Source organism: Patella vulgata, chromosome 7 (genome assembly GCF_932274485.2).
Source record: "Patella vulgata chromosome 7, xgPatVulg1.2, whole genome shotgun sequence".
NCBI lineage: Eukaryota > Metazoa > Mollusca > Gastropoda > Patellidae > Patella > Patella vulgata.
Genome location: NC_065885.2, coordinates 29,653,168 through 29,669,965, shown reverse-complemented (window position 1 = coordinate 29,669,965; position 16,798 = coordinate 29,653,168). Strand labels below are relative to the sequence as shown.

General features: G+C 37.6%; 1 protein-coding gene across 1 annotated transcript; it reads left to right on the top strand.

Annotated features, from left to right (window-relative positions):
- The first annotated feature begins 8,351 nt into the window (after positions 1 to 8,351).
- Positions 8,352 to 15,386, top strand: LOC126827071 (uncharacterized protein DDB_G0290587). Its single transcript, XM_050556249.1, has 6 exons — positions 8,352 to 8,451; positions 10,369 to 10,555; positions 11,251 to 11,393; positions 12,017 to 12,145; positions 12,822 to 13,686; positions 13,987 to 15,386. The coding sequence occupies exons 1-6, from the start codon at positions 8,415 to 8,417 to the stop codon at positions 14,324 to 14,326; spliced, it is 1,701 nt and encodes a 566-aa protein (XP_050412206.1). The 5' UTR covers positions 8,352 to 8,414; the 3' UTR covers positions 14,327 to 15,386.
- The last annotated feature ends 1,412 nt before the right edge of the window (positions 15,387 to 16,798 follow it).

Sequence of the window (16,798 nt, the reverse complement as noted above, 5' to 3'; positions counted from 1 at the left end):
CAAGATTTTCAATTTTAATCTTGATGAATGTTTTGTTTCTGACGCAGGTATATTGTGGTGAAGAACTCCACAAAAATTGAATTGTATTTCTCTTATCTATTCTCCTTGACCGGGAACTGTCAGGCTATCTATTGCTTCAGGAATAGTGTTTTCGACGCCCCTTTCTAACTTCCATAGCAGTCTATAAGCAAAAATTTGTTGACACATTCGGTGACATAGATAAAAATAATTGTTGACAACGTTTTCTAGATTTGCTTGAAATTTTCATGCTTTGTTCAGTATTAGTGAGACCTCTAGAATTTCAACGTAATGAAGCCTATGTATAAAGTTATTGTCCTTGCTCCCACTGCAGAAGCTTTTGAATGCCCTGTTATAGTCCGGACGCCAGGGCCGAGAACCCACTTTTGTTTGATATATAATGTTTTTCGTTGGATTATTTTTGGGTAGGCTCCCCTTCATTTTTCCAGGGTTGGTGTGGTCGTGTCAACCTTGGGGAAAATGAAATATTCAAGATGGCGGCCAAAAATGGTGAGAATAATACAAAAAAAATCATTTTTCACCATCCTAGGTCGTGTAATATATCGTTTTATATGTTTTCGGGGTCGCTGAACATGAAATCGGGCATATTTTTAACATCCGACCTATTCGGACAAAGATATTCAAAATGGCGGCCAAAAATGGTGGCGGAAGTACAAGAATTTCATATTTCGCCCTACTTGGTCTTGTAATATATCGTTTTATTTGTTTTGGGGGTCGCTTAACGCGAATTCGGACATCGTATTAACAAAAGACCCATCACGAAGGTGGAAAATAGAAAACAAAAAAACTTCACACAGCTAGATTTATGATAAATCATTCCAGAAATTTCAATTTTAGGTCAGGCTATAAGGAACAAAAAGATACGATATGTAAATCATATGATTAAAGCAATATTAATATATCATATTGTGTCATCTTCATCATCTTCTTCGTCTTCATCACCACTGTCCTCTGTTCCAATCTCAACTGAGACGGAATTGAAGCATTTGTATGAATTGGAACAGGAACAAAAATTAAAACATGATAAATCTGACTTTTTACAGCCACTGGGTTGCGTTTTTTTTTCATTGATAATTCCTCCCATTCAAATCCATTTATTTTAAATGGAAGTTGAAGTTAATATTTTTTACATAGTATAGGCTATTCACTATATTCGGATTATTGGTAATCAGTAATTGTTTATTCTTAATTCATATGTATTCAGATATTACACTACAGCATATAAATATTCTTAGTTGACGGATGTATATTAAATCGGTCAGCATTATGGGAAGTAATATACGAGCGATGTTATAATATTATAAATATTATCTTAAGATCTTTCGAGGCCATACGCCATGAACAGATTATGGTGCCCTACGGATTCTCCCATATTGTCGGATTAGGATTTTGTAGGTATCCTGTAATATTTTCAAAATTTCCCATTATGTGCTTGAATGAGTTATAAATATAGGAATTTGTGTAACCACCGACCGCCCCTAGTAGGCCACAGTTCAGGGTTTCTAAGATACTGTATATTAGTGTAACAATGGCTTAATATGCATTTTTTAGAAAATATAAATTTCTCACGGCTTAATCCACGCTAATATATATGTATTCAGATTGACTATTTAATACTTAATTTGGTAAGATTAGATAAAGAGCTGACAGTGCTCTCCATGATAGTTAAAAAAATAGATAATGAAAACAGAATAAACTAAAAATTTCAGCCAAATTACTTTACTCTGAGTCGAAATATTGTTTTCTATACCAGTTCTACAGAGCGCGTTTCCAACTCATTTAAACTAATCCAATATTTCTAGTGAACCTGGAAATTATGTATACAAAGGTTTTTTTATGATTGATTGTAGTAGCCATGTGTCCTCTTTTAGAATCTGGCGGGTGAACCTCGGTCACCCTTGAGCGTTTTGAAGAATTCAAGATGGCGTCCAAGATGACCACCATTTCACATAATCCCCTAGAACTTCCATTTAGTCTAGACACCAAAATTAGCATTCTAGAGAAATACTATGGTAGTTATAGGGAATTGTGTGAAATGGTGGTCATCTTGGACGCCATCTTGAAATCTTCAAAATTGAAATTTCTGGAATGATTTATCATAAATCCAGCTGTGTGAACTTTTTATTCTATTTTCCGCCTTCATGATGGGTCTTATGTAAAAAAACATGTCCGAATTCGCATTAGTAGGGCGAATTATGGAACTCTTGTACTTCCGCCGCCATTTTTGGCCGTCATTTTAATTATATTGCTCGGAATAGGCCGGATGTTAAAAATATGCCCGATTTCGTGTTCAGCGACCCCGAAAACATATAAAACGATGTTACACGACCTAGGATGGTGAAAAATGATTTTATTTTTGTATTTTTCTCATCATATTTGGCCGCCATCTTGAATATTTTATTTTCCCCAGGGGTGACACGACCACACCCACCCTGGGAAAATCAAGGGGACCGTACCCAACAATAATCCACCGAGAAACATTATATATCAGGCAAAAGTGGGTTCAGTGATAATTTGGCATTTGACGGGAGTCCCGACTATTAGCAAAACTCGTGCACTTGAAATTTATGTTCTGTGTTTCATTTGTTGCCTTTGAAATTACAGTAATTTCTGATAATTACTTCTGTAGTTATTGCCCTTGATTGTGTTATAGAATCTTGTCAAAGCGCAAATGATGTTTTAAATTATATAATAACGATTTTTTTTCTTTTATTACCATCACAAGACAACTTTGGCAGGGGAACCACCATTCTCTTCGGTTCTTCAAATGGCCAAACAAGTTCCAGTTCAGTATCAGTTAAAATGAATTTCAAAGAACTGAGTGCCGTACAAAACACAATATTAGAGCCAAGAGTAACCTATACTAAAAACAATCAGATGTGCTGAAGACAACTTACATAATACTTACATACCATTCAGTTCAAGAAAAGAATGCCACTTACTGCCAATCTTACATAAAATCTATTATTTAGGTGGAAATAATGATGTAAACATGCCTAAAGCAGCTGTTACTGTTACTCATGTTACACTAATAAGATATCCATACATCTTCTACCAGTTACAACATATAGGTATAATATATATTATTAAACAAATATACGTATAAACAACGGTATAAAACACGACAATGGACATGGTGTACGTCTTCCTTTCTTTACTGGGATTAACAGGTAATTGTCATTATCACTTAGATTTTATTATTACTAAATATATTATACAGTAAGAAAAAACATTATTTCAATTCAAAAAAAAAAAAAGAAATATGCGGGTACGTTGTGTACGGCGAGAGTATAGAGTTTAATGTATGCCAAGAAACACGTCCCGATTATTTCAGATAAAATGTCGTCTAGAAGTTGGTATTGTTTTGCAAGACTTAGTACTACTTCGTTTTATTTTTCTCTGAAGCGGATTTCAAACCATTAAAGTCTTTGGTTAGAAAGTCAAATTAAAACTTATAATTAAGACGCGGTATCTAAAACGACTGTCTGATCTATGTGGATTGGTTATCATAGATTGGTTATGTTTCACATTCGAGATCCTGTACCATGTATGTAGGGATAACAAAGATCGTGTTATAAAGAATCATAATACAAAAACCATGTTATGCTCCCGTCAGATCGGGATGGCGTCCTTACTACGTTGCTGCGACCGTACGGCGACCAGAAAATGCACAAGGTCGCCGGCAAACGTGAACAAAACTCGAGAAAATGTCCCAAAAAATTACAAACTTGAAAAAAGTCGCGTTGGCGCTATCTCGACCTCTCCGCGCTTATAGCGTTTCTATTGAGATCTATTGACTTGATAACGGCGATCACACGTCTTCTACGTGTATCGCGACTGCACCTGCGTTTCTACCACGTGATCACGGCGACTATTATAAGCTAGTCAGATTTTTGGAAATTTCAAGATGACGACATACACTGATGTATGAACTTTGAATCGCCTGTTTTTATAGCATGGTCGCCATAGGAGCGTGATGTAAGCAGCTTGGTAACCGCGCCATGGACGTATTAAGAACTCCATAAACGCAAAGGGAACCCCATAAGATCGCCATTGGCGCACTGGGATCCCCATGAGGACATAGTACAATCGCGCAACTGGTGAAATCATCGTAACATCGCCATGACAACGACATAAGGACGATATCTGGCGTTTCCACCATGCTTTTAACAGGCTTATGGCGATCTTGATGCGCTCCGAGACCATTTTCCTTCGCCTTAGGGACGCAATTAGGACGCCACCCCGGTCTGACGGGGGTATTATCAGAGGAGTATGACAAGGTTTGTGGGCGTTCTTCACCACAAGATATATTGACCTTGGAAAAATGACAGAAGTTCGACTTGGAAGAATTCTGATTAATGATTTTTATTCTATTTTTACTCCCGTCTTCGAAGCAGACAGTAGGACGTTAAACTCCATTTCATTTCATTTCATTTCTATTTTAAATATTCATTTAAACTATCTTACCAAAAAGGATTTGTATCTGTAAGCCAATCTCGTCATACGTACATGTATTCTGTGTAAAGGGCATGTTATGAGCAGGTGCGCCCGTCCAATATGTTTGTGCGCCCGTAGTTATGAGACCTGGTTGTTCAGTATATAGGAAGGGTCCATCATCTGAAGGAAGTGATATTACAAAACTGTTCTATCTGTAGACTAGGTTCATACGGTGGCTAATTTAGGACATGCAAAAAATATATATATCGAGCGCTTGAGATACTAAGTCTTGTAACCGACTTAATTGGTTATGGAATGATGCACCTTAAAGGAGCTAAATCGCTAACATTTGGGACCTAGAAATTGACACAAGTGGGTCGCAACTTGTATAATACTGTAATATGAATGTATATAAACTGATATACATTCAATGGTTTCCGTTTTTACTCTAATTTCAAATCAGTTATGTTCCGCGAAATAAGCCAGCAGTCTCAATCGAATGCAAATTTCTAGCGCCTGGTTATTCCAGTCTACATACGCCGTTTGGTTTGGTGCAATATGTCTAGCCTCGTTCCTCGAGTCTCTTGCTAGAACTGGGGCTGAAACGCATTATGGTACACGATTCGTGTACCAATGGTAAAATGTTTATTTTGTCTTAAATATTGGATATCAGAAGCCTATCTTTTTCCGGTAAGATCACAGCATCAATGTTGATTTAAATTGACAAATAATTTGTGTTTTCAATGTTGAAGATTTTGGATGATATTGAGTTAGAGACTAACCTACTTTAAATGTATTTTGGGTGGATTTTCCTTTAGCAGATAGGATGTCAGATACGCATTTTGGATCAACAAGGTGTAAATTTTCGTAGAAGAGGGCAACTAATCTGCCAAAGATATTTTGCTCGAGGTCCTAATTTTATCTGGCATTTTGATTCCTAAGACAAGTCACATTAAGCTCACACCAGGGACCGAACCCAGAACTACAATCCCGAGGTAGCTGACAAGCTATAGCATGAAGCGCGACAACCCTTCCCACATCCCAGATTACTCACTCGTTAACTTGGAAGGGGGTAAATATAATGGGAAATATTTAGTGGTGGTGTTGAGCATGGGATGTGTGTGTGTGTGGGGGGGGGGGTATCCGCTCTGTCACTGCAGCTTTGGATGGGCTGTAAAAACGAACAAATAAGTTTATCATTAAATAATGCATAAAATTATACAGCTTATAACATCGGTTGAGACGTGTTCGATTGTATTATCTCGAGCGCTTGAGATACTTTTTTTTCTGCATGTCCTAAATCAGCCACTGTAGGTTCGCGATCTCAACGACGTTTTATTAGAAAGTTTTTCGATCTTGCCCAGGAAATCCGGGATGTTCAAGTTTGATTTCGGTTAACGATTTATAGTTTAATTTTATATTCAACAGGATTATCCTTTGGCTGTAATACACTAAGGATAAGAGATTGGGATTTAAATGATGTTCAGCAGACATATGAAGTAGCACAAGGTGGTGTAGTAGCTTTAATCTGTGATGGTACTTGTCAAGGAACAGGTTTCACACCATCTTTAAGATGGTCACAACCTAGTGGACGAGAAGTAGACCGTTATCCGGAAAGGTTGGTCATCGTTCATAAGTCACAAATAACTAAATTTTATTCATCGCTCCTTTAAGGACTCTTCTTGAACATACATTTCGACAAGAATCAACTAACTAATTATATAATTATATTGATCATTATTTGTTAACTAACACGTTTTTATGGACAGTCCTCACTCTTTATGCCATTACGCCGAGGGGCCGCTACTGCTAGCCTGATTTGTTTTAAATTTCAGGGTGATGTCTGTATTTCAAGAAAGCAGAAGACAATTGAAACTATACTTACAAGACTTTCGACCATCTGATCAGGGAATGTACACATGTCGAGGTTGGGTGAACGGCAGTTGGAAATTTACCTCGGTTTATTTGAAAATGACAGGTATTTTTTTTTCTCTGATTGAACATTCCTGAAACGTTTGTTTTATTGATTATACCGATGACCTCTGTAAGTTTTTATTTCTAGAGATCTGCAAATTATAATACTACTAGCAGACTCCCCGGTCCGAGCTACCCCTATACCCCAAATTTCAGACTCGGGGCAGACCTAGTGTAGCCGCCAACCCCGAACAGACAGACAAATAACCCCGAAACCAGAAGTGGTAGACTAACGCCACCTGGCCTATGTTACTCCCCGGTCCGAGCTACCCCTATACCCCAAATTTCAGACTCGGGGCAGACCTAGTGTAGCCGCCAACCCCGAACAGACAGACAAACAGACAGACAAACGACAGTCACAAATATTAGTATAGATAGATAAATAAGTGTCATTTTGGGGCAAATACTTCAAACATGGGTGTCATATATTTTTCGGGAAAAATGTATTGACATTGTGTTATATACAAGACACGAGAAGAAAAAAAATACCAGTATGTACGAGTTTTACGAGACATCGGTAGGCAGCAGTGTTTTGCCATGGACCTTTTATGCCCTTATATGTACATACTATAGTAGACATACTTTCAATGAATCAACGTTCAACGAGGATTTAGAGATGGGATATCGATATCAATGTATCATATAGATAATAGTAGTTCTGTCCGTTTCAGCGCGTATTACTACAACGGATGGTATGATGGAGGAAGATAAAAATGATATATCTAACCCTGCAACTGATCCTAACACTAACCCAGTACAGCCTCTTCCTCAACCTATTATTGCTAGATAAATTCTCTCATCTTATTCTGTGTGTATATATTTCATAAATTAAAATTTTTTTGAATAATTAAATAGTTTTATTTTATACGTTTTCACTTTTGTTAAGGATAATGGGGTAGTGTATATATCCATTGTATAGAAGGTGATTTAATGCTTGAAATGAAATGAAATGGGGTTTAACGTCCTACTGTTCTACCCCGACTGGACTAATGAAGACGGGTCATTGCTTGAAAAGAGGTGGTTTGGGGGGTACAAGTGATCTAACACGTGCGCTTTAGATCATAGTGTCTATTATTGAGCCAAGTAGCGTGGTTTCTATTCCCAGTGTGTACTTGATAAGGAGTGAGGTCGCCTGTCCAACTTGGTGGGTTTCCTCAAGGTCCTCCGTATTCCTGCCATTGCTACAGCAACTCGTACAGCGAAATGACCCCTCTCTCTCTCTTTCTCTCTCTCTTAGCTTGAAAAGAACAATTTTTTATTTGTCCTTTAGATAATCTTTTCTTTTAATTACTGGACCGACTGGTCATTTCCCCTTTTTGATTTATTGACCCCAGTTCAAAGTTTCCAATCGCAAATGTAGTGACTTAATCGCCATTTGGCAATGCTGCGAAGAAGGCGTTTAACTGAAGAAGTTGGACCTCAATTGAGTGGACGACTTTAGCCTGTCTATGACAGTTCTCTTTCCAACCACCAACAACAGCTTAAAGCGGTTGATTTCCGCGATTCTTGAGCGTAAGTCGTAATTTCAGGCAATAGACACATAAGTAGGAATGTTTTTTCCCATATACGTTTTATTCTTTTTTATTTATTTTTTTGAGGGGGGGGGGGTGATAAGAGAAACTCTTGTAATAACTGAATCATTTCGATCAGGGTGGGTGATTGTGAGCGAAAGTTTCACGGTTGGACAAAACTTAGCGAAACACATAAAACCACCATCGCCACACCCACAATTATTGCGCCGTTTTGTAAAGCTATAATGGTCAGAAAATTCATATCTTCCAAAACAAATGAACTGTGTTCATGAGAAAATGATTGCATATAGGAATAAATAAGATATGACGGAAGGAAGCGACAGGGCGGGCTGAACTGACGCCATTACAGTAATACAACTTCCTCTTTCATCGTAGAATCCCTGCAGCTGACGAGCAGTCACGTTTGGGAGCAACAGAACAGATACTACCACGATGAGTATTCGCTTTACTTGGCTACTGCTTATATTTGGTAAGTTTTTCATCCATTTGTTTGTTCTATTGTTTATATTGTTTCTTATATTATTTTCTTTTTTTGGTGTTTTTGTTGTCACTGCTTACATAAGTATTCCATTTAATCCTCGGTGGTAGTATAGATATTCCAAAATGCGCAAAACATTTCAAGTTACAATCCCAGCAAATCTAGATGTTTCGGGTCGGTAAAAAATGTTATGGGCACTTTTGGGATTATTTTATATAAATTGTTAGAAAATGTCACAATTACGTGAAGCATCGTGGTGTGAGAAACCTCCCTTCAACTTCTGACTCAAATGTCTATGCTCAAATGTTATTGTTTTAAGAAGACATCGCATACCCATTTTTGAACAACGCGGCGGACATTCAAGTCTCTTTTATTTACTTTGTAAAATTGAAAACATACTCTTTTATAATTCAATTAGAATTGTAAATTGTTTATTAATTTCTGAGAGGAAAGGCAACTTTCCCACGATTGAAAACCACTATCGAACAATGTCCACGGCGTCAATTAATGATTCATTGGTAGGATAGCCTGTCGTACCAGGTTACAAGAATATTGGTGAGATCAAAAATATCTCAGCCTAGATGTAACTTATATCCGCTATTGGCGTACGTAGAAACAAGCAGCGACTGAAAAATGTGTCGGCCATTGAAATTATTTCACCAACCGCGTTTTCAGATCCCCTCTATCAAGTTTTCAAGTTGATATTTCCGTATGTGACTATTACATATTATAATAGACATAATATACCAGTTAGAAATATACACTGGGTTTATTATACGTACACATTATTCAATGACTGCAATAAGAGGGACAATGTGTCTAATATTCTTATGTTATTTTATGGGTACCATTCAGTATTACATAAATAGTTTAAAAGTAACCCAAAACATTTTTGAAATGAAATGAATGACTACCGCACTATAATAAAACAAGTTCATGACTAAATAAAAGTTCCTCTGAATTTTCTAATTAGGATTCCCCTTGCCTTCGTTCGTCCGTGTATACATAATGGCGTCCACGCAAAAAAACACTTGATAGATGGAATTCGGTTGAGAGTAGGCGGAAAAGCCACTGTCCCGACACAATTTTCCACAAAGCACACTGCATGACGCATGCCCGTATGCAGTAAGCATTACTCGCTTGGTGCAGAAACGTAGGACATTAAACCCCATTTTATATCCTTTCATTTTTAACAAACAAGCGGTAAGCTAGTGATATGGTAACCAAAACTAGTATATATATACCCCAGTCATCCAGAATACTATATCACTTCTATTCTGGACATTAAATACTTTATATCAGTTAACTGATATCCTAGGGATTAAGTAGTTAGCCTATAGTTTAGGTAATTGATAATCCTTTGGAGTATGGTCTGATCATGAAATGTAAATCAGTCAGTGACCACTAAAACAATACACATACGTGTACCATAAATAATATTAACATATCAGGAAAATATATCACTTTAATCAAAATTAAGACCTTCTTTAAACTCCATTGGGATTAAAATTTCCAAACCAGTCATGACATGGTTTATACTTTAATTTTCTTAGAAGGATCACCGCGATTTCTTAAGTCAGGTTCTCACTTTGGCACTTGAGGGGACTGACATAATGGGTCCGATCATGAGAGTAATATTTAAAACAGAAGATTCGTACAAATTGATGGAAATTCCGGGCAAAACTCACATAACATACAGGGGTGATTTAAGGATAACAGAAAATCCCACAGACTAATATATCGAGAAGAACTACATAATGACAGCCCCTTAGTATTTATATTTGAGAATACGTAATAGGTCCACATGTAGCAATACAATTAATGGAACTGACACGTGCCAGATTACAATCTACACGATTCAGGTATAATATGTCTGCAAGATTTATTTGATATATTTGCTTATTTCAGGTTTAACCAACTATATTGTATTCTCGGCTCCAGTAACGTGTGATTTAGAATTATCTGTGGAGTCAGCCGAATTATCCCCAGGTAGTAACATCAGCGTTCTTTGTGATGCCACATGTTCGGGGGTAGGGTCGACAGGAATATTCGGTTGGTATGATAACACAAATACATTGGTGGAAAATTCTGGAAGGTTCGTACAAAAATCGTTCCAAATTGTGCTTTTAAATGTACTTCCCAATAAGTAGGGCCTACGTAAACTATCACAACGGTACTTCACAGCGATTACTTTTTATCCAAATAATCGCTTTTGGCATTTTGGATAAGGTAGGCCTATACTTAGGCCTACTCTGTCTAAAACACCTAAATAAATATCCCTTAAAGCCTGAACACACCTGTCATGTTTTATAGGCTTCCCGTTGTGAGTTTGTGGACGAGGAACTGAACACCAGGCGATTCTGATCTTGTTATTCTTGCTGTCCGGTTTTCTCTTCTTGGGGGCGACGCCAATTCAAGTACGGTCGACAAGAAACTTAGCATGCTTGTTCCGTGGATGACGCTCGTACATGTACTTATTTTAACAGTCGATTAACTGGCGGATATTCGACAGCCTGCCATGGATCCCAGTAGAATAAATCCTCATTGACGACACCGATTCAAGAGCATGCGCTTTGTTTAACATTTCGCCGTGCGTATTCTTTCCCGCGGGGTATGGATTTCCCTTTCTTCGAAACATGCACACAAATCTTGCATGCGGGTATACAAAAAAGTCGGAATTATTGGTACTATAACCATAACTATACTTTTCTAAACAATAATGAGTGTGTCATCAGCATACATGTAATCTTAGTTTGTTACTGATACATTACTATCATTAAATGTTTTCAGAATTTTCTCTATGAAGTACAATCGAGGAAGATATTCACGTCTTTTTATACGAAATTTTATGCCAGAAGATTCGGGTACCTATGTCTGTTTCAAAATTACTGAAGACGGCAGAAAACAAGAATCGTTTTATCTCTATAATGAAGGTCGGTGGATGTTTAAACATTTTAATTACATGCAAAAAAAAGTTTGAGTATTAAATTTTACGCCCCCCAATGAACTGAATCAAAATTTATACTGTTTATATTATTATCTTGGACGAAGACCATTCAACATGTATAGAATGATCATCCAGTCCCATCCACTTCCGTATATGCACAGAGTATGCACAAGTTGAATTTTTAAATCAGTGGCCATTAAAGCGGAATTTTCAAATTTTTAAGTTATATTTTTAAAATTTATTAAAATAAAGCCTTAAAATATATGGTATCCATAAACAGTCCTACCTTGTTAAAGAATAATCCTATTAATCCTATAATTCACTATTGCCAGCTGAGAAATTGGCAAAAATATCATTTTCAACTTCAAATTCCAACGTTGAGGAAATGGCTGACCATTGTTTTCAATAGGAAAATAAGGGAGGTAATTGTGTTGTTATTTCCTGTGTAAATGAGTTTTAAGTGTGAGAATGACACCTATGATCGTATAATAGTGAGTTGATAACCTATTGTGCAAAAGACATAGAAATAATTATGTTTTGACTTTCTTAGAAAATATGAAATTCTCGCTTTAATAAATCAGTCTTAATCTATATCTGTTAATCTTATAGGTGACACATTTGTAAATGGTGAACTTGAGGAAGACAAGGGGCCTACTCGTGGAGATATTGGCGTCTACGATCCGTTTGTTCCTGAAATAAGAGTAGAACGATCCGTTCGATTAAAACGACAAGCTGGTGGTAAGTGTTGTTCTCAGTAGCTAATAAACCAATTCAATCAAACTTGACATATTTATCCGTTTAGTTTGCTGTTAACCATATTAAGAAAAAAACCTTAGTCTCTCTTGTCCAGAATTAAAATGTCTTCAAAATATTATTGAATGTAATTAAATACACTGACTTTTGCTGCGTCTACATGGGTGATTTGACCCGCCTCTGTGACACCTCTTCGGCTTTCGACTTAAACGATAATGGTTATCCTCCCCGCTTCGATTAATATGGGAGCATTGTGTGCTGGTTTTAGTCCTACAGTATACGTAAGTGTTTGTGACTAGCCCGGAGTTCAGGGCAACAGTCCAGGGCAACAGTCCGTAATTAGTATGTGTAGGATCCTGAGTGTGTTCCGTCCATTCTAACTTCGTTAATTCAATATTCTGTGATGGTGATATTGTTTATATTTCCAAAAGAAAAGGGAGCCTCACAAACCACATCTAAACAAAACCGCAAGCATCAAAGTAATATATCTTTAACCCGACCTTTACACTATTTTTTAAAATGGTACCTGGTAACGAAAAAGGGGTGCAAATGGTATTAAAATGTTAGAAAAGAGAGATTTGCCAGAGCAATCGGGACGCATTAAATAATTCATGTGTATTATGTGAATCGCCTGATAATACCATATTTCAATATTTTATAGTTACTACAGATGTACAGTCAGGTGATCTCCCATCAACAACTGATGATTCAACGCCAGATTTTATAACGGACGCAAATTATTCCCTTTCGCAAAGTACTCTTACAGTGCCATCCGAATTTATGTCACACACTTCTTCTACATCTGAGCCGAATTCTCCAAAACCTGAACCTGAAAACACACCGAGTATACCGCGACCTGAGCCAGAAACCACGCCAAAAACTAAACTAGAAACACCACCAACATTTAGGCCTGAAAAAAAACAGAATTCTCCAAAACCTAAGCCTGGAAACACACCCCAACCTAAGCCAGAAACCACGCTAAAAGCTGAGCCGGAATCCAAGTCCGAACCACCACAAGTTCCAAAAGATCCTGATTCGGAACCTAAGCCGGAACCTAAGTCGGAACCACCACAACCAGAGACGGATCCCAATCCGATCCAACCGCAGTCTGATTTCGGTCGTATTGGTCTTGTAGCCTTTGTCCTCGCTCTTGCTGTTGCCTTTTTACTATTATATTCCTTACTGATGGTTATATGCATACCACGGTGTTTGCGGAAACGAAAAAGCAAGTCTTTGAATATAAGTAAATCTCCAAAAACGAACGAAAAAGAAAAGAATGTCCCAGAATCCATAACACTGACTAAAATTGAGGATAATGGTTTACCTTCCCCAGGTCCTAGTGATGCCGGATTTACTACTATAGATCTTGACGAACAGCAAACGGAGAAGAACAACACAGTCGATGGAAGCAATACTGAAGCTAAGATTGAGAATAAAGTCGAGGCTCAAATAGAGAAGCAAATTACTAATGGCGAAGGGCAGTCCAGTGAAGATAACAATAAGGAACAAGAAAGGATCGAAGAAAGGTATGCTTACAAGTTAATTAATCACCTATTATAGCAATTAATTGCAATATATGGTCAGGGGAGGGAGTAAGTGTACCGCGGTGAATTCAGGATGTATTACTTTATGTTGGTGTAAATACGTCTACGCATTTTTCACCCTTCCGATTTTTCTTAAAAGAGTCGCCCAGATACATTGCAGCGTGGAAGAAACATGATCTGACGTCAGTAGTACTTTTATCAACGGGGGACCCGTAGAATCTGGGACTGTCCCTATTAATGCAAATTTCGAATGAACACATTTTATTTGTCTTTACGTTTCAGTTTATTAGATTCAGTGCTATTTTCATCTGCTCCAACCAATGAAGATAAACCGGAAACTGGTCCTAAAGACGAAGATATAGAGTTCATTGATAAATCACAGGTTACAGACATCACACCCCCTCCCATTTCAACACCAGATGTTGTTGACGAACCTACAGATACATCCACTAAAACTACTGAAGTTCGGTTGGATATAGTCGAAGCTGACGATGGTCACAAACAAATCAAACTTTCCACTTCTTCACCATCCCCTGACGATTTACCCCCTCCTTCACCAGAATCCCCACCTGGGGAAGCGTTTGATATCGATTCCTTCTCCTGCCCTACTGTTGATGTATGATATAGCTACACCTGTGCTTGAATATGATAATTGAACGCCATCCAATTAAATGGCTTATACGTGCAAAATAACTGATATCGACTTTAATAATTTTATTGCTATTATGATTTTCAAGGAGATATAGCTCTCTTTTATTACTTACGATACAAATAAAATTTTAATATATATTTAGAACTTTAATAATAGGATCATAGTAAAAGTGTGTTCAATGGTGTTGGGTGCGAAATATTTGAAAACACGCCTACCACTGACGAGGCAATGACGTAGATAAGAACTGATTCGACTGATAACATTGAATTTAAGTCATTTTAACCGAGGATAATCCCCACGCCCCGCAATCACCCGCAACCCCTCCCCAATATTCAGACCACGAGATTTGTTGTATTAATGCCATTTTGTTTTCGTATCTTTTGAAGCTAGATCATACTCCATTAATATCATTTTGTTTTCGTATTTTTAGAAGCTTGATCATGTAAATAATTATGTGAAGGGTGGTGGATAATTATTGCTCTGAATAAATTACAAAAAAAACCCCAAAACATTCAGTTCAACGAATGTGGTCCGGTTTATTATAGCTGAGGTTAGAAAAAAATAAAATCAAAATCGCCCAGATCCTTTGAAAAGTGGGAAAGTACATAGAATATTAAATAGTATTTAATAACGTATAATGATGGGATATCTATTTTCCTAGTTACAACATTTATGCCGCAGAGTTCTTTTAGAGCGGTGTTTTACAACATCGGGTGTGCTAAGTCAAAGGATATAGTGAGAATGGGTGTGTGAAAATAATACAGCCAAGTAAAAGGGAAGCCAAGTACATGAATACCAAATTAATGACAAAGCAGTGTTATTACTAATCTGCCTTTACCAGGTACACATCTCACAATGGCTGATGTTTCCATGACAATGTATTATCAGGCGTATCGGAAAGAGTAAGCATGCGCGAGGCAGCCCTGTCACGGTATATCTTTTATCCAACCCACGGGAACAAGTTTAAAAAAGGAAACATATGTTTCAGTTATATTCCCCAATATAAGACTAAAAAGTTGGGCAATTCGAATTCCTTGTTGGGGTGGGGTTTTTTTTCATAATAATGATTAGGATTTACTATCCCCCCCACCAAAAAAAAATGAATATATTATAATTGCTGTTTGTTTTAAAATTATTTGTAAAATGTGTCAAGTTATGTATTGTAATTTTCATTTAAACATTATTCCCGCCTGTCAATTTTAAGTTTTTTTTTTTTAAATGAATATTATATAATTGATTTTTGTTTTAAAATTGTTTGTAAAATAAAAAAAAAATAAAAAAACATTTTCTATGTTGTAAAGTGGGGTAGGGGTAGGCGGTCCCTGGGCCCTAGCCTAATGTCCTACGATGGTAGCCCCCCCCCCCTTCATGAATTGCTTCCGCTGGCCTGGTTCCCCCTGTCAGTGATGCAGGACGGAGGACCTGACAAGGACAGCTGTCTAGTCGTTCGAATGAGACGAAAAAGCGAGGTCCCGTGTACACATTGGCGTGCACGTAAAAGATCCCTTGACAGTTGGAATTCAATATAAAAGTAGGCCGTAGTGCTGCTGTTCGGGCAAAATTTCCCTCGTAGCACACTGTATGGCGTATGCCCGTCTTCGTTAGCCCAGTTCGGAGCAGAACAGTAGGACGTTAAAGCTGTATTAACGTGGACCATTATATATGAAAACTATTTTATTAGAAGGTCTATCAGCTGATCGATGGGCTATTTATTACGAAGCAATCCAAGGCAATCAACAACTCAGATTCGGGAGTTCATGACAATTTTGATATTCTCTCCCCAGGTTAAAAAGGGCATTAAGGACAATGTTTATTAAGTTGTATACACGGAACCTGGGGTTTTCAACCCACTCGAGTTCCTTTACGTTGTCCCTGGCTAGACTCTTTCCTGCTTCACTGACGCAGGGAACCACAGGGATAGAACACACAGGATAGCGAGCCTACATCTTACTCACTGAGTCACAGTGTCTATGAAGGGAACCAGTGGCTGCTTCAGTTGCGTTTCTGGCATGGTTTCCTCTTGTCTAGTCGTTCGGATAGGACAAAACACTGAGGTCCCGTTTACACGATGTTTTCCGAAGTAGTCTTGTCCATTCTCCAGGGGCGGATCCAGGAATTTTTGCAGGGGGGGGGGGTCATGTTCCTGAGACAACGTATCTCCTCCCCCCTCCCGCATGGTCTCTATCGTCATTTTGGCGTATATTGAGCTTTTTAAACAGAGAAAACCAACACCTCGTTTGACGTCAATTTTTATTATGAATTAGTACAATGACATTGCGATTCAATTTCATGGATGCAAAGCATTAATTGTGATATCACATAATGTCTATATCATTATCTCGTGCTTTGAGTGCCCATCCTGTCCCAAATCTGACGATAAAGGATAAAGCACACGGCCGAGAAACCTTTCTTATAAAAAGTGTTGATTTACAAAAAAAATTA